The 22234-nt window shown below is 38.9% G+C and overlaps 1 protein-coding gene across 2 annotated transcripts in view; it reads right to left on the bottom strand.

Moving 5' to 3' along the window:
- PIWIL4 (piwi like RNA-mediated gene silencing 4) overlaps positions 1–22234 on the bottom strand; it is a 128102-nt gene that overhangs the window by 97659 nt on the left and 8209 nt on the right. Inside the window, exon 3 of one of the 2 annotated variants that reach the window (XM_082340065.1) lies at positions 472–17459. The exons of the other annotated variant lie outside the window; for it this stretch is intronic. Within the exon in view, the coding sequence (XP_082196191.1) occupies positions 17194–17459 (266 nt within the window). The 3' untranslated portion in view covers positions 472–17193. Of the gene's footprint in view, positions 1–471; positions 17460–22234 lie in introns of those variants that run through there. 2 annotated transcript variants of the gene reach the window in all.

Raw genomic sequence — 22234 nt, forward strand, 5'->3', positions numbered from 1 at the left:
CAAACTATATGCATTTATTCACCGGGCAGTGGTTTGTTCTTACTTAAAAGGAATGGAGGGGAGGAGGCAAGAGGAGGAAAGGCTTTAAGGGAAAGTAATAAAGCCAGGTGTTCTCATTTATTCATTTAGCCAACTGGGAAACTGGGATGAAAAACACTATTTCTACCTTTCAGAATCTATGAGAAGTGCAGACAATGGAGAGGAAGGGATCTTGGAAGGTTTTGAGAAGGTGGTTCCTGGAATAATTAGGAATGATTAAAATGGGGGCGGAAGAGGGCTGAGACATTAGTCTAAACAGAATAAGCAGCATATGCAAAGGCCAGGCTGTGAGAACCAGGATAGTAGGTTAGGAATTACAAGAGTTTAGTTTGGCTAAGGAGATGAGGTTTTATCCTGAAGCCTGTGGAGAGTCCTTGAAAAGCTGTAACAAAGCAAGGGAGCAATATAATGAGATTAGTATTCTTTTTTAAATTTATTTATTTTAGTTTTGGCTACGTTGGGTCTTTGTTGCTGTGCGCGGGCTTTCTCTAGTTGTGGTGAGCGGGGGCTACCCTTCATTGCGGTGCGCGGGTTTCTCATTGCGGTGGCTTCTCTTGTTGCGGAGCACGGGCTCTAGTTGCACAGGCTTCAGTAGTTGTGGCTCGCGGCTTCTAGAGCGCAGACTCAGTCACTGTGGCACACGAGCTTAATTGCTCCGCGGCATGTGGGGTCTTCCCGGCCCAGGGCTCGAACCTGTGTCCCCTGCATTGGCAGGCGGAGTCTCAACCACTGTGCCGCCAGGGAAGCCCCGAGATTAGTATTTTTAAACACTCATTTGTGGGAGGAGATGAGTATACAGAAGAGGACGTGAGATGGGCTTCTGGTGTGGTGGCCATGTTTATTGATGTGGGCACTGGTTAATGGGTGTGCTTGGTTGAGGAAATTCATCAAGCTGTATGCTTACATATGTAATTTTATGTATGTATATAATATGTCAGTAAAATGTTGCTAAGAAACAAATCATTCTGTCATCACTAAAGAATGAGTTGGATATTAGGGACCAGGATAACAGTAGAAGTATCTAGTCCAGTTAGAAAGCTCTTGCTATAATTCAGATGTGAAACAAAAAAGGCTGAACTAAGACAGTAGCTGTGAGAATGAGATTAAATTAAAATTAAAGGAGAATAGATTCAGAGGTACTTAGGAAGCCAGTCTCTTTCTCCAGGAAGCCTTCCTGGACACCCATACGCACACATCCAGGGTAGGTTACATGCCCCTCCTGTGTGTGCCCATATACACATCTTTCAGAACATCATTGGGCAGCAATCATGGCTGTTTCAGTCAAACTCCATCTTTTGCACAGAACCAGGTATCTAGTAGTATTCATCATCTCAATGAATACTTGAATGAATGAATGAATGCTCTTAATGTATTATTGAAATGATCTGTTGGTATCATTGTTCCCCAACTAGAAAGTGGGCCAGTATCAGGAGAAGCTGGCTATGTGAATGGCTTGCTGTGACCTTAAGAAGCTCCTTAAGCTTTCCGTGTAAAATGCTACACATGTATTAATCAGGACCCTGGGGACAAGCTTCGGAAACTCCATCAAATTAGGCTGCGTCTCATCGGCCCAACCTGGGCAGGGCGCTCATTCTCGAAGCAATCACTGTGGTCAGGGGATGTGGACCCTCTTCTGGATCTAGGGGGTAGAATCAGTCCCATATAAACCTCGTGGACTAATAGTGGGGTGAAGGTAGTTGCCCAAAAGAAAAAGTGAAGTGCTGTTCCCTGAAGAAGAGGGAAGGGATGGTGGGCAGAGGCCAAAACAACGTGTCTACCAGCCTTGTGCAAGGAATTATTATTATTCTAAATGAATTCTAAATCAATTTAGAACGTTAAACATTCTATGATTCATTTTAATTTGGTCATAATAAACAAACGTTTCTTTCGTGTATTTAAAGGCCTCCCAGTTTCCACAAAATATTACACAGGAAGAACTGGATTTCAGTCACAAGCATGATGACAAGGTCAGGTATCAAGAAGGGCTTTTGGCCCCTGAATTTGCTAAAGGTGTGTAGAGGGGAGCTCCAAAATTCAAGGCTCATTTTTTTTTTCTTTTTTAAAAATATGGAACACTTCACGAATTTGCATGTCGTCCTTGTGCAGGGGCCATGCTAATCTTATCTGTATCGTTCCAGTTTTAGTCTATGTGCTGCCAGAGCGAGCACTCAAGGCTCATTTAATCAAGATAGATGAGGTTTCCACGCACAATGGGGCCAAGAATGGCCTATTCAGTTCCAAAATTTAATATAGGACAGGATTCTCTGGGGGCAAGAACCAGGCCAACTGTGGTTCCTAAAAATCTAACTTGTGCTTTGTTCTTCCCCAGGGAAAGAATTCATTTTAAGTCTCTCCTACTGCTCCTCACCAGAGACAGTTGCTGTTTTCCAGGGATGCCTCAGAACATGTTCCGACTGCCTTGAGTCTGCCCACCAGCACCTAGCTCGGTCAGCTGCAGGTGCATGAGAACCAGGCTGCCCTCAGATGGGTGGCTGTTTTTGGTTGAGACTTCTGTGACTGAACATTGACCTGCCAAGTATACTTCAAATTTTTTTCTTCAAGAGATAAAAGGGGAAAGTTCCTCCCAGTGTTACGTACTTACCAGGAAATGGGGTGCAGCCAGTGAGCAGGTTCAACTGGAAAAGCTAACCCGTATGCAAAAAAAGGTGGAGATTATTTCTTTTGTCAGATACAAGTTTTTAACTGTGTATAATTGGGCAGATGATTATGGAATGACTGTTAGTTAAAAAGTGTTAGGACTTGTGTAAATTCCACAACAATCCACAAGTTATTGTTCATTGCCCTATTAATTCCTCGATAGAAAAAAGAAAACTAACACCAACTTTTAAGGTCATTTCTTTTTATCTAAGTGCAAAAATTTACTGCCCCTAAAAGATACTGTTATGAATAGTCAATATGAGAATTTATTACATTTATTTTAGGGTTTTACTCTTATGCACTCAAGTTCTTCCTGTATTCTTACTTGACTGAACAGGTAGTGCAAGAATTTTGGATGTTCAGAAAACGGTACATTGTGAAATTCTGGTTAAAGTCAGAAATATTTGCACCATATTTAAAATATTTATAGGGCTTACTTCTGCATTCTTCTTGTTAAACTACTCTTTCCTAAAAGAGAGTTTATTTGCAGTCACATGTAGAAGTTATGGAATACAAGACACACAAAAGGAAATTATTTTGACATTGCAATAAGCATGTTAATATCACACAGTGCAATGCCTGGCACATACGAGGTGTTTAATAAATGTTTGTTAAATAAATGAATAGATGAGTGAATCAATGAACACCACTGTTAATTTTACTTTTCATGAGGCACTTATGAAACAGTTCACTTTCTTCATTCACGGAGAGTATGCAAAAGACTTTGGGCTAAAAAGTAATGACTAAGATAAATAATATAGCACAAGTGTAGGGTGAAAATGGTAAGTATCATACTGGCCTCCCCAAATCCTCTTCAGGTTCACCAGCATTATCTCTGTACCTCACCTGAAGTCTACTTGGGTCCTCAGTCAAATGAGTTAGCTCAAATTCCGTACAGTCTCAGGAACTCAAACACATCTGATCTGGATTTACTATGGTACTGACTCCACATCGGAACTTATGTGTGGCCTTACTCAAGGCAATCGGACCCTAACTCAAGACAAGACCCTAACTCAGGCAGGCAGCCCAAATCTCTACAATTGGAGGAAGGGATCGTGACTCCCCTCCCCTCCCCCTGCCCTGACCCCACTTCTCACACAGACCCAGGGCACTCCTCACTAAAGAAAATGGAGAGAAGATGCATTTTCCATAGAAGTCAGGGAATTCTGTCTTGACCAGCAAATTACCTCCAAGCAGCCACTGAGAGCACAAAAGTGGTCAGACCAGGTTCCATCACACTAGTTCCTGTGATTCTTCTAAAAGGGCTCTGAGGCACTTGAAATATTAAGAAATACTTGTTGGATTAAAGTCAACAAAATTAGTGACATACAAATGATTTTGGAAGAGTGTGAGAATGGAAGGGTAAATGCATGTTGCTTATGCAAGGCAAGGAAAAACCATTCTTGAATAAGTGGGACAGCCACTTTTTATAGTTCCACGACCAGCATACCGTGGCCAAATAAACCACAGCCCAGAAATCTTGCAAGATTCACCAGGGTGAAATCACAATAAAAGTGCTGGTTATGTTATTTTCAACCACTCCAAAAAGAACCTTTTGTCTGTATTTACCCTTAGCAATGTTTAAGCCAATTCAGCAAGTATTTGATCTTGGGAGAAAGAGAAAGACAGGTGAATAAACACTGCCCCAACTGTCTGACGGCACTGCAGGAACTACTTCTGTCCTGGAAGCACCACTGGACTCTGCAAAAAAAGGGAACTTCTTTGAGTGAGCTCACTGCTCAAAGACTTAATTTCCAGGATCATCCAAGACAGCAGGGGAGTAACAGCCCCTCTTGAAGTCAGAGAAGAGAAATTAGATGTGAATAAAAGCCGTACATGCTGCCTGACCACCATTCGCACATTCTCACTGTTCGTCACTGAAAATCTGCTGTGCCTCTTTCATTCCCTTGAAACTCTCAAGGGCCCATTTCCCTGTCCACAGTTTGAGAAAGAACTTTGGGGATTGTTGTTAGAAGATTTTGATATGATGACCCCAGGATTGGCTGTGTTCCTTTAAAAGATAAAATACTGCAGTTTTTCTTTATTTTGATATATTATGACGACTCCTTTGTCATTATCAGCTTGCAGAGCTATTTCTCAAGTGTTTTCCAAGCAATACAGGACTGAGAATTGTTCTATATTGATATTTGGAGGGCTACATTAGGGTCAGACCTTGTTTGGGCTTAAAAACTTGCAAAGGCTGTAACTTCATGCAGTAACACTTACTGGATGTCAGTTATGTGCCAGACACATGAGGTATATCTGAACAAACAGACAAAAATTTCTGCCCTTGTGGAACATGCTAGCTATCACACTCAACCCACCCATGTAAATTATAGCTTTAGAGAAATTCCAGATCTGAAGAATCCAAAGGTAGACTTCAGAAGTTATGATGTGTCAGGCCTTTAGTAACCCTGCCTATTTGCTTCTTGAGGCAACATTTCCTTGATTGCCTTGTCACTTTGTCATTTGTCACTTCTGAACTGATCAAGTGTCATTATCAGAGTGGAAAGTTCTTTCAGACACCTATCTTTGCAACTTTCTCATATCCGTTTGTAAATAGTTAAGCAAGGTTTGTTCATATTATCAAAGACGTTTTTCAAGTTAAAGGGAAGCAATGTTTTTTGAGGGGTGGGGCATACACCTGGGTCTCTCCACCCAAAAGTTTCCACTCTATCCCCTTTAGTTATAGAGACCTGGAATTATGAACCGGAAGGAAGCTATTTAGCCCACACACGTGCTCCAAGCAGGTATTATAATTAAGCCAGATAAAACTAAAGGCAGTTGTACTACTAAGGATTCTTTTCGTTGCCATTACAGTGACTTACTAGAGACAGCTTTATGGTGACTGTTTCTTTTTTTTTGGCCACACCGTGCGGCGTGCGGGATCTTAGTTCCCTGACCAGGGATCAAACCCATGCCCCCTGCAGTGGAAGTGCAGAGTCTTAACCACTGGACTGCCAGGGAAGTCCCAGCTTTAGACCAAAAAAAAAAAGGGCAGGGTGGGGGACAAAATTTACTGTCATGTAAGAAGTGTGTCTCATAGAGACCCACCTTTTTTTTTTTTTAATAGTTGAAGAGTTTTATTAAAAATAGTAAGAAAAAAAAAGCTAATGTAATTAAGTTAAAGAGTCATTAGGCAGAAATTTCCTTAAATGATGAGAGACTTAACCTTTCCGTGAGTCCAAAGGCCCCTCCACCGAGGGACAGTCTCCAGTGATGCCCTGCATGTTCACTGGTTCCCAGGCTCTCATCTGACAAACTCACTGGTAGCTAAGGCTTTGGTGTCCTGCACCCAAGGCTAGTCTGTGACAGAGAGCTCCCTTGAACAAAATTTACTATCTTGTGAAGGGGTTCTTACAAAGCCCAAGAGGAGGACTACAGGACAGAGAATGCTGTCAGAATGCTACATCTCCTTCCTTCCCTCCACCCCGCCATCCCCATCAGCTTTCTGTGTTTCTCCAGTTCACTGGGCAGAATATAGTTCTCCCTAGCGCCATAGTTCTCCAACAGCAGAGTGTGACAAGCAGATTTTGAATCTCAGTTTTAAGTCTTTGGCAGCAAAAATCTGACTGGACTTCCTTGGGCCTGGTGTCCCTCTAGTGAAATTAGCTATGGTCTGGCACTGGGTCCAGAGCAGTGGTGGTCAGTAGGTGGGTTTGGGCAGGGAGTGAGGGTACTAGTTCTCAGAGAAATGAACACCTTTGTGAGCTGAACAGTTCTGGAGAGGTGTCTGCCTCTTGTGTTTGTTCTGATTTCGAACAGATGACCAAGGAAGGAACTTTCTCAGTCTTTCTATTATTTCCATAAACAAATGCTTCCTTATGTCTAAAATAAATACCTGCAAACAACTTATTATGAAAAACTATAAACACATACAAAAGTAGAAAGAAAAAGGTGATGAACCCCCAGTTCCCTTCATCAAGAGTCAGCGATTATTAAGATTGCTCACATAAGCTCCACCTAACCATTTTTCTTTTATTTCTATGTTTTCAATTAAATCCCATATATCATCTTCCATTCCTTCATGATTACGTATGTCACCTACAAAGTCTACTTACCAAAAGAGCTGAACCTGAATCCAATCAAGCCACAGGTAACTTCACACCAGGTGGCACTTGGTGTCCAATTGTTGCACTTGTGTGATGTTAAGATTAATCACAGGTTCTTGTGGTGCCTAGCCTTCTCTCCCAATGAGGAATCTCCCATCAACATTTGTCTAGGGCTTCCCTGGTGGCACAGTGGTTAAGAATCTGCCTGCCAATGCACGGGACACGGGTTCGAGCCCTGGTCCGGGAAGATCTCACATGCCGCGGAGCAACTAAGCCCGTGCGCCACAACTACTGAGCCTGTGCTCTAGAGCCTGCGAGCCACCGCAATGAGAAGCCCGCGTGCCGCAGCTACAGAAAAGCCCGCGCGCAGCAACAAAGACCCAGCACAGCCAAAAATAAAAACAAATAAATTAAAAAAAACAAAAAACCACATTCGTCCAATGGTTTCACCCATTGATGAGCAGAGTCAGTTAATGCTTTGGGGATTATAAAATGGTAGTTTCACTAATCTATCATTCTTTCCACATTTATTAACTGAAATTCTGTAAAGAGGACTTCCCTTAATCTACTAGGGCTATTTGGTACCTAAATTACCAAATTGTTCAGAAAAGGTAAGATAATAGATAATTCTTTCTTTTCAGTCGCTGCCTTTGTAAGTAAGAATTAATGCCTTTGCAATTTCGATTAGTGTTTAGTGAAGCTGGGTTTTGTTTTTGTTGTTGCTGTTTGCCTTATTTTCTCTCATTTAAAAATACACTTATGAACTCATGGCTTTTTATATATTCAGTGAGTGCCAAATTTTTTATGCTAAAATTTCCCCATTTTTGGCCAGAGGATTACTTCACGGTGGCTCCTGAGTCCTTTGGATATGACCTATTAATTTTGGAAACTTCCCTGTTTTCTGTACAAGATGCTCCAAATTCATCCTGGAGATTTCCTGCCTCAGATCTGGAATCAGACATTCCTCCAAGGAGCCATGGCTTCTTTTTTAATCTAAGTGTTCTTAAAAATCAACTTTATTGAGGTACTAGGGGTTAGGATTTCCATATAAGAATTTTGGGGAGACATAATTCAACCTATATTCAACATGGGGAATTTTTTAAAATGTTATGAACAATATGAATTGTTTAACTTACCAGGTTTTCCTTTCAATATTGGCTACCAGAATCAAACTTGATAAACTTTAAATTAGAATTTAAATGAAAGAATATAGTGAAGTAAAGATCAGGATCAGGGGAAAAAGACATAGCTTAATGATCTAGGCACAATAGAAGGACCAAAAATCTCATTGTTAAACAATCTGAAGCTGTAAATCTTTTTTGAAACTCCGCAGAGTATAAAGAAATAAAGGGTTGATGGGGAAGGAAGAAAGTAAGGCAGACAGGCAGTCAGAAAGTAAAGAATAAAGGAAGGAAGGAAAGATGAGAAGGAAGGGAGGAAAATGAGAGGGAGCAAGAGAGTGGTGGAGAAGAGAGAGAGAAACAGAGACAGAGACAGAGACAGAGAAAGAGAGAGATTAGGAGCTAATCCAAATCTACATTGTTGGGACACAACTAAATCTTAGGCCCAATGACACTGCACCCTACCCCCATGTCCCTGGATAATTAGTTTGGGTATATTTTTCTTTTTCGTTTTCTCTTTACATATTGTAATATTATTTCTTAGGAAATAGTTAATACTATTAAATCAGAATATAGAAAGCCTAATTAGAGTTTCAACACAATCCCAGCTGCAGGGGAAATCCTAATCTCTTTGCTTTTTAGCATTCTGAGAAGCAGTCCTTTCTTTCCCAAGATAATTTTCCTATGTTATGTTTTGCTTTGTTTTGTTTTGAAGATATACGTAAAGAACACAAAACTTAAGCACACAGCTCAATGCTTTTTACATGCAGCACACACATACTCTTACTTGTGTAACAACTACCCAGATAGAGATATAAAACACAACAGGATCCTTCATGCTTGTTTCTAGTCAATAGTTCCCAAAGGAAACCACTATTTTTCATAGTTAAATTTATCATTTTTATTGTTTCTGACTTTCATATCATACTTAGAAAATCATACTTCTCCACCCCAATATTTTCTTTAAAATCTGCCCATATTGTCTTGTTACTTTTTATTGTTTTATTTTATTTATTTTTAAATTGAAGTATAGTTGATTTACAATGTTTCAGTTGTATAGCAAAGTGATTCAGTTATACAGATATGTGTATATATATGTATATATATATATTAATATATATTTATATATATATATACATTTATGTATTCTTTTTCAGGTTCTTCAGAAGCTACTATTTTGACTTCTGTCTCTCTAGGTTAGTTTTACCTGTTTTTCAAAATCTATACATGGATTCCTCCAGTATGTTCTCTTTGTGTCTGGCTTCTTTTTGTCATCATAATGACTGTGAGAGTCATTGGTCACATATGGTTTATTCTTTTTTGTTTTCTTGTATCTTTCCACTGTATTAATATATTACAATTTATCTAGTTTCCTGTTGATAGACATTTGGGTTGTTTCCATTTTTAGGCTATTTTGAATAAAGCCATCATAAACATTTTTTTACTGTCCTTTTAGGTGGCATCATCTATTGTACAGGCACCATAAAAAAATATGGGTTTGTATTTAAGAGATATCATTACCATTTACCATCAAAAGGGCCTCTAAAAAGTAAGAAAACAAGACTAAAAGTAACTGAGATATGGCAAGAAATAAAATATATAAAATTACCTTGGTGCGGTCAGGGAAGATTATTTCATAGCATTTATTGTGTTTGTCTCATATATACAGCACATATTTACTATATAAAAATTTTTTTAATATAGAAAATATAAAGAAGAAGATAAAGAAAATATTGCTCCTCCCCCAACTCCATCCCCAGATAACCACTGTTTGTATTTGGGTATTTAACGAATATCCAGTATAATATAGTTTATATATATATAGTTTATATATTGTGATACTATTTGTAGTCATCTTTCCTCCTTTAACATCAGCTTTGTCCCATGTCTTTAAATGCACTTTGAAAACATGACTTTAATAGTTTTATCATATGACCAAGAAAAAGGATCTGTAGTTACTGATGGTACAGGTGCTGGATGGACCACACCAGGTAAAGGGAAAACCATGAGTCAAAAGCCCTGTCTATGCACACAGTTTTAATCAGCATTTAGTCCCTTACTTACTTAAAAAAATTTTTTTAAATTTTACCGTAGTAAGAATACTTTACATGAGAAGTATCCTCTGAACAGATTTTAAAGTGTACAATACAGTCTTGTTATCTAGAGGCACAGTGATGTATAGCAGATCTCTAGAATTTATTCACCTCCTATAATTGAAATTTTATACCCATTGATTAGCAAACCCCCCGTTCTCTCTCACCCTGGCCCCTGGCAGCCACCATTCTATTCTTTGCTTCTGTGAGTTTGACTAGTTTAGATTCCTCGTGTAAGTAGAATCATGCAGTATTTATTCTTCTGTGACTGGCTGATTTCACTTAGCATAAAGTCCTCCAGGTCCATCCCTGTTAATTTCCAATCTCCTGTAGTGTGTGTGTGTGTGTGTGTGTGTGCATGCATGTGCACGTGTGTGTGTTGTGTAGGCAGGAGTGTGACTCTGGCTGAAACATTCTGGGAACTAAGGGGATTTGGGCTCTTGAAATGGACAATGTTGACTCCCAACTTGATCACCCTATTTCATCAAAACACCTTCTAGCTTATTCCATCTAGAGTGTAAACGTGCAGATTTCTATAAGGATTAGGGAGTCATCTCGGCTATGAGGAAAATATAAAGCATTTCCTGTTTGTTGTATCAGTGGGAGGAGGTAGAAATATTTCTTAAAATGCCAAGTTTAGAAAAATCAGATGCAACATGAAGGTAAGTAAATTGTGGTACTGTCATATCAGGACATACTATATGGACTGTAAAATCATGATTTAGACAAACATATATCATATAGGAAAACGGTCATAATGTCTGACTAAGTGAAAAAAATGCAGGCTATAAAATAGGTGTAACATGATAGTATTTTTATTTTAAAAAAATCCTCATTGTATGATTTCTATCTCTATAAATATTTTGGTTGTAAACAAAGGATATCTTAATAAGATAAACCAGAGGATACATTTCTTTAAAAGTAAGACTAAAACATTGTCTTTTCAAAAAAATTTTGTCCCATTGAAAGTGGAGGTCTGGCTGCTCGCAGGTCTAAAGCCAGTAAAGAGGCAAATGGGTGGAAAGGAAAGTTTGCTGTATTTCGGAGGCCAGCAGCCTGGGGGGAAGGGCAGACTCCTGTCCAAAGGCCAACTCCCCCCCACAGACAATCAGTGGGCAAGAGCTTTTATAGGTGAGGGGAGAGAGCTACATGCAGAAACAGCACAGTCAGCTCTGACAGTCATCTTGAAACTGGTCATGCATTTGTTTGATCATCGTCATCTTGATTGTTTTAAGTACAGTTAACCTTCAGTTCCAGGGTCGGTTTGTCACCATTTCTTTGAGGCCAGTTCTCGGAATTGTGGCAGCTTATGTCATGGCTCCAGTCTGGTCATCAGGTAGTTAACTTCTTCCACCTGGTGAGGGTTTCAGTATCTATAAAACAGCTCAAAAGTTATGGTTCAGAATATTATCTATAGCTCTTGCGAAGGAACTAAATGTTCCTTTGACTTTGCTTAATGACTACACTATTATTATTTAGTCTTGTTGGACTGTTTTCCTTTTTTTTCTGCATTTTCTCACTTCTCAGATTAAACTTATTCTTTGGCTAAAGTTTTTCCACAGACAAAAGGCAGGCTGAGGACATGGGGCTCAAGGACCATAGGGTCCTGCTCTGTTTCACCATCTCATGCAACTAAAGAGTGTTCCCAATCAATTTGGCTTTTTTTTTTTTTACTTCTAATCTTTTAGTCTGTGTGGCTCACAGATACTTTTGCCATGACTATTTGGCCAAATTAGGAAGTGGGGTGCAAGCCCTATGACACAAGTGACCCAGCAACCCATGGCAACTGTCCCTGGCCTGAACCCAGGAAGTTCAAAGATTCCAGAGCCAGGAGCACATAAAATGAAGGAGGAAAGTGAGCAAGTTGCAAACATCTTTAGAAAAAAAGCATTTTTATTTTTTTTCTGATCTCAGAAAGAATGCTTCTGTCGTATTTCATCAATAATGAAAATAGCCATTGGTTTAAGATTGCTATAGATTTTTATCACTTTAAAGAAGTGTCCTTGTGACCCTGGCTTTCAAAAAGTTTTCATTTAAAGATGCTTTTTAAATTAAAAGAAACAAAACAGATGCATCCTATTATGTAGCAATTTAAAAAATCATCCTCTACATTATTCATTATTATAAATAATCCTGGGATGAAAAACCCTGTACATGAAGCCAGTTTGGAAGATGTGCAGTGGGGCAATAAAGAACAGAACTTAACCCCAAAAGGACCAGGGCCCCAAAGTAGAGAAAGGAGAGAAGCCCTAGCAAGGAAACCGTGCCATGAAATCCGTCCTGCAGTGGGGAGGGTGCAGTGTGTGTTATCGGTTGACCAGGAATAGAGAGGCTGACGCAGAGGCCCCAGCCCGAGTGGCAAGGCTAAGAATAAACTGGGGGGAGCTTGTGTATTGGGCAGAAGTAGAGTGGAAATGAGGGAGGAAATCCTTTAGCACGTGTTTGTAAAGTAACCCTGAAAGCCCAAGTGCAAACAGGGCATCATTTCTAATGGTGAGTAAAAGTCAATACTCCCCAGCCACTGCTCCTTTTGTGTGGCATCCTAATATACATGCAGAAAGGTTGATGGTAAGAATTTGGGGGAGGTTAAGAGTTTAGATTCGTAAGCATAGTAAATGCTTTACCCCATTTTCAGGTAGTTTGGGGTGTTATATTTCTTGACTAATTGAAGATGTAATCTCTCCAATTTTAGCCACTGGCTCACAACACTGTTTTTTAAGTAGCCAATGATTAGAGAGTTCCATTAACATGGTGATGGCTGGAAGTGGCTTACATGTAGGATCTCTTAGTGTGTATTAACTAAATGGAAATTTCTGTATTAAATCTGGAAAAGTTTGGATTTTGACTCAAGAGATTATTGACTGTTTCACAGTGTAAATATTTTTAAGTAGGGAAGAGACATACCCAGTCAACAAATCTTTGTTGAGCTGACTTGATTTATTTCATTAATCTGAGAAATAAACTTGAGAACCATGAACTGGAGAAAGTTTTAAGATGAGCTTAAGTGAAGAAGGAGAATGAAACGTGTATAACCAGAATACTAGGAAAAAGAACTTTTTAAGTGGGTGAGGGGGTGTAAGTAAATCACAGCAGTTATGTATAAAATGAAAAATCTGAAAAATCCAAAGGTCCAAAACATAGAGTAATAAATGCAAAAAAAAAAATAGTACAAACATATAAAGATTTTTAATATAATTATTCATTTATATTTTAATGAGTGGGAAATTATATGTTGTGTTATATATACCATACAATGTGATTTCAAATATTTCCTATGCATATAAAGTAAAACATGCATAGGAAAAAAGAATAAAAATATATCAGTATGTTATCAGTGGCTTTTTCTGGGAATTGAATTACAGATGGGTTTTTTTCCTTTATTTTTTTTTATTTTCCAATTTTTCTACACAGTACATATGTTACTTTTGACAACTGGGGGGAAAGGAAGGTTAAGGTTTTTTTCTCCTTTTTAACTAACCTCTTTTTAGCCCAGCAGTATTACAGTATTTGTAAAATGCCCCCCTCCTTTTAAAATCTCTCCATAAATTTCCTGGCTCCTTACTATTTAGTGACAAATTCTAGAGAAAGGATGAGCTCTACCAAGGCTAGCATTAAAATGGTTGTCTCTGAGTCAGAGACTTTTCATCTCTGCCATTCATTTACTAACCTTTACCTATACCTGTAATTTTTTTTTAATGGATGACCATAATTATATTACAGTGAAAGGTTAACATTTATAATGTTTTCCTTGAAGTAGACTCAATAAACATGCCTTTGTTTTATCATATTTGACATACTTAATAAAATAAGCTGAAATAGAAGCCCGTGTATCCCAACTGTGATAACTAAAAATAAATATATTTTCCTCCATTGTTTTCAGGTGCTTAGCAAAACTTTACCAATCGTCTTTCATTGCTTTGGATTAATTTATAGATAGGAATTAATATCAATAATAGGAATTACAGGCTAATATACATTTTTTTAAACACATCTAAACCGTGAAACAAGCCTGGGTTTCTTCCGTTTTTTCAGACATCAGGAGAAAGAGGTTTCTTCTCAATGGAAAAATTGTTCATCTTATCCTAGAGTAAAGCAATAAGTGAACAAATAAGTAAGTTTTTACTTTGGGGAAATGTTCTTTAATTCCAACCCCGTTTTAATCTAAAATTGATTTAATTTTCTTAACAGTGCTTCATTTGGTAGAGCAGAATGTAAAAGCCATACCCATGTGATTCAAGTAACTGGAGAAACCTCGGTCTTCTAGACCCTCATTACTCAGAGTATAGTGTCTGAACATCAGCACCACCAGGGAGCTGGTTAGAAATGCAAAATCTCATCCCACTCCAGATCGACGGTATCAGAAACTGCTTTTTGATAAGATACCTATGTGATTTGTAGGCACATTAAAGCCTGAGAAGTGCTGGGCTGGACAACTTTAATATTATTATTTTATTGTTGTTGTTACATGCCACAGAATAAGAAGAAAACGATCAAGGTAATTGACTCAATCTTGTTAGTATAATGAAAGCAGGAGATGCTTCATAGTCTCTAACCAAAAACTCTTTTAGAATTTAGAACTACAATTAGATGATCATGATTCTAAATTTAAATTTTAAATGACGTGTATTAAATGTTGGAGGAGTTACAACTACAATGATCGTGTTGTTCCTGAGAAAAAGGAAAAGAAGCACAAGTGAATAGGAAAAAGATGGCAGTGAGGATTGCCCAGATTATCTACCTAAAGTACACTTTATAGGAGAGGTTTCTGGAAATATTGTATTCCAAGGAAAACCTCTCTTTGAAAGCATCAGTGTGTATATAAGATATGCACAACTTTTCATGACGCACACACTAAAGTCAATGGGTTCCCTTGCTTTTCCTTCTATTGTTTACATTGTTTAATTTAGTACTTCAAAGAGGGAAAACCATATACTTTTGTGGAGGGGGAGACGTGTGGGGTAGCAGCAAGAAGGTTCCGAACATACAGGAGGCATTCAACACGTATGTATTTCCTGTTTCATCATTTGCGCGGTCATTCTTGTGACGATAGCGATTGAGCACCTACCGTGCCAGGTACCGTGCTAAGTGCCAGACAAACAGCGGTGAGTGAGAGAGACATGGGTCCCGCCTTCATTGGGTTTCTGACAGTGTTTGAATTAATACTGACCAATTTTTGAGAGTTATCTGTGGGTTTTGTTCATCTGTGATATTTCTGTCTTGCATCTAACTTTTCTAATTGATAATGAGAAATATCTAATTCTCAGTTATCAGTTATCAGCTAATTCTTATGGATTCATCAGTTGTGATTTGTAGAGCAGATAGTAGCAGTTTATATGGCAAAATGCAGCTGGTAACTTACAGAGATGAAGCTAAAACATACAACAATGTCAGTTACATACTATAACATGACCACTGTAAGGGCTTGATGTAGGCTGGAGATAGAGGGCTGGGGGACGCTAGGAAGGTAGTGTGGATGAGTATCAATGAGCGGGAGCTGTGAATAAGTTTCTCCTAAACCGTATGGATGAAAGTAATGTAATTATGGTCAAAATCAAACATATATTTTTTATTATATGCCTCCAATTGATAAATCGGGTAATCTGTTGCACTTCTGTGTCTTCAAATGAAGGTAATTTGTTCTTCAAACCAGTCTTATAATATGGCATTTAGAAAATCATCCTTAAAATAAATTGCTTTGTGAGTTTTCTTGGAATGATGGATTTGCCCACTAGAGTTGGGACCTGACAAATTGGGTGGAAAGCTGAAATAAATAGCCCCCACTGGGCAAGTGTCCCAGACTTGGGTGCAACAACCATTACTTCAGGTCACTTACATCTCTGTGGATTTTGCATGTAGTTGACTTCCAGGTTCCTAACCCTGCATTCCCATGGCCCTGGCATTTGTACCTCTTTAACCACTACTATTCCACCCTTGTTTTCTGATGAGCGAATTCTCTGCCATGATGGCCCAAAGGTTGAAGCATAGTCTTGGAGTCAGATGGAAACAGGTTTGTAGTTCTGGCCTCACTACCCCCTAGACATAGTATCTTGGATAATGTAATGTCTCCAAGCCTCAGTTTTCTCACATGAAAAATGAAGATTGAAACCCTCACTCATCTCACGTGACCCTTTGGATTACATAACTATAAAAGACTGCCATGCCTGGCACATGATAAATGGTGGCTACTACTAATTTATTATTATTAAACCCAGGTCTCTATTACTGGTTCCTTTTTGCTACATGAATCCCCTTAAGTAACAAGTTTTTTGTTTGTTTATTTTTTCACCTTGTGTCTCAGTCTTTAGTGGCTGTATTTTCCTCCTACTGAATCCATATTCTGGAGGCTTCCTCCCTGGGGACGCCCCTCCTTTGTGGCACTTGGGCTGAGCCCTCACCCCATTCCAGATTCACCAGACAGCCCAGTTCCTGTGCATCGTTGGCTCACAGAGTTGGTGGTGCCTCGTGACTTCCACTCACTAGCTGAGTGACTTGGGTAAATTATTCAAACCTTTCTGTGCCTCAGTTTCCTCATCTGTGAAATGAACTGTACTTGTTTCATGTGATTGTTGTAAAGATTTAATAGATAATTATATATGAAGAATCTAGAATATGAAGTGCTATATAGCATTTGCCAGTATGACTCATATCTTGGTTAAGAGGACCCAAGCTTGGCACTTACACACTTCTTTCCTCTCAGCCCAGGGTTCCCTTCCAATTGTAGAGCTGTTTTCAGGACTTACAGACCCAATTGTATGTCCGTACACTATCTGGACACTGCTTGTGCTTCCATGTCAGAACCCCTGCCTTCTCCACATCCTGCCACAAATGTCGCTGGCAGACGCTGGCTGGGGCAGTGAGGAATGAGTAACAGTTCTTTCCCCAAACATAATGTCTGTGAGGAAGAGTCTACTGGGGCCAGCCTGGTGGCCTCCTACCTAAAATAGGGTAAAACTAATGGAACCTAGCAAAGCAGTTGCCTTATTCTTCCTGAATTCCCTCTTCTCCCTTTCCTCATTTCCACTAGTAAACGCAGATCTTCTGTCTAGAAGAAAGGACAGTGCAAGATTCCTCCCCACTGAGCCTGTGTGCTGGAAGGTCTTCCGTGGATAAAAAGGAAAGGAAAGAGTCAGGAGTATAACTCAAGAGTGTGAACTTCTATTGTATCCGTGGGGTAAATTGGTTACTTAAACTATTACTATTTAAGTTCCACAATAAGGCAATGTAGCTAAACTACAAGTAACCTGAGAGAAGCAAGTCAAAAGAAGATTGGATTTTGACTGGGAGCTGTAAATAAAGCATACACCACTGGTTTATAAACAGCTCAGTATCTTCCATACTTGGGGTGAAAGTCAAGGGTATCCAGGTCTTACTTTGTAGCCCTCCGTGCCTCGAATAGTACTTGGCTTGTGGCAGTAAACTGTTTCTGCTCCGCAGTCCTGGCTTCAAGCCTCCCACAGGGAGATTCCTTTTAATGCTCCAAATCCCTTCCAGGGCCACTGTCAATATTTTCAAAAGCAAGATAATGATTATTAGCTTCTTCTCTTTTCAGCACAAAATGTTCGTAAAGTATTTACTTGGTGATTATTTTCTTTAGCCATTTGGGTGGAGGTTTATTTGGTTTGATTATCAAACCACCCAAGGTCTTTAGCCTTTGTTTAATCTGTAATTCTAGTTCATTCATTGAATTATTCCCTATGCAATTAAACCTCTACAGTGTTATGAATTTAACCTGCCCCTAAAGAAATAGATGAGAAGTCAATTAAGAAATACAAATAGCAAGACACAGAGAAATCAGGAATAAATAATCATTAATATATGGGCTTCATCAGGCAATCTTATCTGATTCTGCTTTAACTCCTAGAAGCACAAGTATTTCCAAAGATAACATAACCCAAAATTACCAGAGTAATTCATCCAATAGATCCAACAATCTTCTAAACTAGTTGTTGTTTAATCTCCTCCTTGAAAGAAACAGTAAACTCACTGGAAAACATCATAACAAAATATTTGTAATGTGATGTCTATGCACTGTGCAAGGCAAATTATAGTCCTTAATCCTGATACCACCAATAAGTATTGGTTTAGTAATGATTTGCACTGGGCTTTTCTCCATATCCTAAAATCACATGTTTAGATTCTGGGAATCAGTTAACAAGCATTTAGTGACAATCTACTGTGTAGAAAACTGTGACCCAAGTCAAACAAAGAAGTGAATTCAGGTAAATGCCGTAAGCTGTTTTTCCCATTTCTGAAGCTGCAAATGTCAATGCCCAATATTCTCCACAGATCCAAGGCTGCCCACTGGCATACCCACTGACATGATCTCTCCCTAAAGGAGTCTGTACCATGCAATGAGTAGGGGCACAACCTTTGAGTTCAGAGGAGATCTGGGTTTCAATCTCTGCTCTACCACCTACCAATTCTATGACTTCGGGCAAGTTATTTAATCTATGATGTCTCAGTTCCTTCATGGGGATGACAATAATATCTACCTTGAAGGATTATTATAGTATTTGGATGAAATGGACATAATGGACAGTACATGCTTTGTACTCAATAAATAGTAGCTTTTTTTTTTTTTTTTTTTTAACAGGGACAATGATTTTCCTGTACAAGCATGGACTCAGATTCTATTTCCAGAGGCACAGTCACTGAGCTGACCCACCAGGCTGAATGTCAGTCCTTTCCCCTCCTTTCCGGCTCCTGAATGGAGTGGCTGGAGCTATCTGTCAAGATTCGTTTCCTCCCTCTTCTTCAAAGACCTTCAAGGAAGACTCCACAGTCTCCTTCTGCCAAGACCTTACAAAGTTCAAGCTGTTCCTTATACCTAACCCAAATCTTCCCTTACTCATCAAGCCAGTTTCCTTTCCTGCCCCGTTTAGAGATACAAAAGGGTAACAAACTCTCAGACGTAGGAGTCCACAAACATTTATTCAATAACCCCCGTGACACCCTGTGAGAAACCAAGAAAATAGATTTAGATTTGTTCCACATTGTGGGAAGGTCTGGTAAATGGAAAACGGTTAAAAATCCAGAGGTAGAACTCTGTAGAAAACCCACATCAAATTAGATAGAAGAATTGTACTAGTCTAATCTAGGTGGCTCTTTCAGATGCAATCACATTTATGGCTTAATAGAGAAAATACCTGAAATGTAAATGCATATGCCTAGAAATGCATGGAAGAAAAACCCTCAGAGCAAAATGTTGTTATACCTAAGTGTTTACTGTACTTGGGGATAGAGGGTGCTGGGAAAAATAGCATGACTTTGATTTGATAGGATATTTGCATGAAGACATTACGGAAAGTGATATATTCAACTGGAGGAAAAGAGGACCAAAAAGAAGTGTGAATATCCTTTGAAGCAGCGGCTTCTTTAAAGGGAAATTCAACTCTCTCAGCTCTGGGCAAATGTTTTCCAGGAGGAAGAAGGAAGACAAAGGGGGGTTATGCAGAATAATGGGGCCAGAGAGACCTCAATGTTGGCAGCTTAACCTGAAAAGGAAAAGGGCAGCAGGCATAAGAGAGACGCTAAGAGAAAGGAATCAAATCCTTTCTTGAAGTTCGGAATCTTAGAGATTCTTCTTCTCTCTCCTCTTCTCATGCCCCCAAACCTCTTCTACTCAAAAACCTTTTTAGGTGTGTTTTTATCCTGAATTTTAAAGTTACAAAACCAAGTCTTTACGCTGAAAATTTTAGCGTAAAATTTTAGATCCCAATGGGATCTGACCTGGTCTATCAGAAGGTCGCTCTTTAAAAATATTTTTGTTTCCCCAGCTGTCTCAGGACTGTGAATAAGGAACCCTGGAGCTTTAAAAGCCAGTTGAGAAATATATTGTCTATTCTTCCTTTATGTAAACATGTTCAGAGGAAGAAAATTTTAAGTAATTTAAATTTATATTTGGTGACTTCTAAGCTCCCTAATTATTATTATTTTTTTTTGTAATTATCTTGACATGCCTTTGGCGTCTAGTAAGTTCCTTGTATATTATAGGTACAAAAACATTTTTGTTGAATGAATTAATGAATAGCAAAAATATCCACACTTGCTGGGTAATATTTCACATTTCTTAAATTTGTACTAAACATAATAAACAAACCAGACTCAACATTAAGTTTGCATGCAGTCAGGCATATATAGACACAAATGAATGCATCTGACAGTACACTCTTGAAATTCATTGGGAAAGGAAATGTATAAGAGAACACTAGTGAGCTTCATTAATCAAATTTTTCATGACTACCATAAACTCTGCAGGTTTTAGCCAGAAAAATACAAAAGCCCTTGCAATTTGAAAACATTAAAGTAGTACATTAATGTATTTCCACATGGTCCTCTATAGAAAATTTTCAAAATGTAGAAATAGCTTTAAAATAAATGGCAAAATGAATGCAATAGTCCCATAATGCATGTCTCATAAACCTACCTCTTCTTTTTAAAAAAGTTGTAAGGGGGGGGGGAAATCTTCAGGGAACCACTAAGAATATATGAATTGTGATGTTAGTTAAATTCTTACTTATCCAGAAGGTTCCATAGGTTGCCCAAATTCCATTTACACCTGACAGCAGATCTGATCAGAAAATTGCATTTCTTCCTTTCATCATTTCAGGATGATGAGACCCTGTAGATCCAGGCCCCTGTGCTTGGGGTACGAATGTGTAAAGCCTCTGAAACCTCTTCTACCTCAAGTTTGAACTTAAACCTGGAGAAGATTGTGACAACTTTGTTGTTACTGAAGAGAATACTATTTGCTACCAGTACAGTTTCAAATCTTTTTTCCTCTAAGAAAACATAATCTTATATTTTAAAGTATATCCCAATGGCTAAGAGCAAAGACATCAGCTTCTGATGAGCCTACATTCAAGTATCAGTTATTCCACTGTGTAACAATAGGCAAGTCATTGTACCTCCCCCAAGCCTCAGCTTCCAGAGCTGCAAAATGGGAATAATAATGATAGAGACAGAGTACAGGCACAAAGTAGGTGATTAAATAGTTAATCCCACGATGGGATCATAAGTAAAGGAAAAAGTATGGGAGACCCCTATAAGTTAATGATCACTCAAGAAAGCAGGCTTGCTTAACAACAAAACCAAGTGGGCTTGCTTAGCAACAAAACCATGCACCAGAAGCATAAGACATGTCCCAAAACAATAAAACAATGGTGGAATGAGACCCACATCCTGTCCAGTGAGGCCAGTAAGTTAATGATTCCTAGGACATGCTTCTCTGCGCACACTAAAAACAAAAATACAAGGAAAAGGTGACATTAAACTGAAACCTGAGATGGTTTACCATATTTTAGTATATGTAACCGCCTTTTCACTTATTTCCATTGCTCCGTGATAGTCCCAGTTTGACCATGTAGGGACAAGAATACTCCTGCCCAATGTGGAGGAGAAACTGATGATGGAAGCTTGATGTCTACCCTCCCCACTTTTCCTTTGATTATAAAACTGCAGCCCACTAAGTTCTTGGCGTGCCACCCTCTTGCCCACCCACTTGTAAATCTCACAAGTGTCCTATACTAAAAAACTCTTTGCTTACCTGTCACTCTGTCTCTCACTGAATTCTTTCTGCATGGAGACAGAAGCTCTACCAAGCTCTACGCTCTACTAAGTCCCAAAACACATTCTGCAGTTTCAATAAGAGCATAGGGTTGTTGCAAAGATTAAGAGAGGTAATTTGTAAAAACTTTCATGTCCAGGAGACACACTGTGAATGATGGCCAATATAATAAACAAATTAAAAAAATTATGAATGATTACCACCATCATCATCATCATCATCATTAGAGAGACTCCCTTCACCCACCTACCCCTCCCCTTCTCACTGAACCCATATAGCTCTACATCAGGAACCTAGAAGGACTCAAAAACCCAGAGAAGGGAAGGCTTAGAGGCCTGGCAGTCCATTTTTCTTGTTGTCACTGATGCCATTCCCCAGACCCAAGTATGGGGTGCACAGTAATAATCACCTGGGACATGTTGGCCATTGCAAGGTCTTCACAGCTCTTATTAACTGTTGTCATACATGACCACAAGAACAGGTGGGATAGCTCAATCACCTGAGGGTCCCTCACTGAACGGCTTTTTCCTGAGTCCCTTCTTGCTACCCAAATAACAATATTCTAAAATAAATGTAATGTTCACTCTGTTAAACATCCTTAAAACCTAACTTCTGGATCTTTTGACCTTTGGTTGATTTTGTGCAACCCAAAGAGAAGAAAGTTTTGATCTTTTACCAATTTCATTCAACCAAAGGAGAAGAAAA

The sequence above is a fragment of the Balaenoptera borealis genome (assembly GCF_965194805.1).
Source record: "Balaenoptera borealis genome assembly, chromosome: 11".
In the NCBI taxonomy this organism is placed as follows: domain Eukaryota; kingdom Metazoa; phylum Chordata; class Mammalia; order Artiodactyla; family Balaenopteridae; genus Balaenoptera; species Balaenoptera borealis.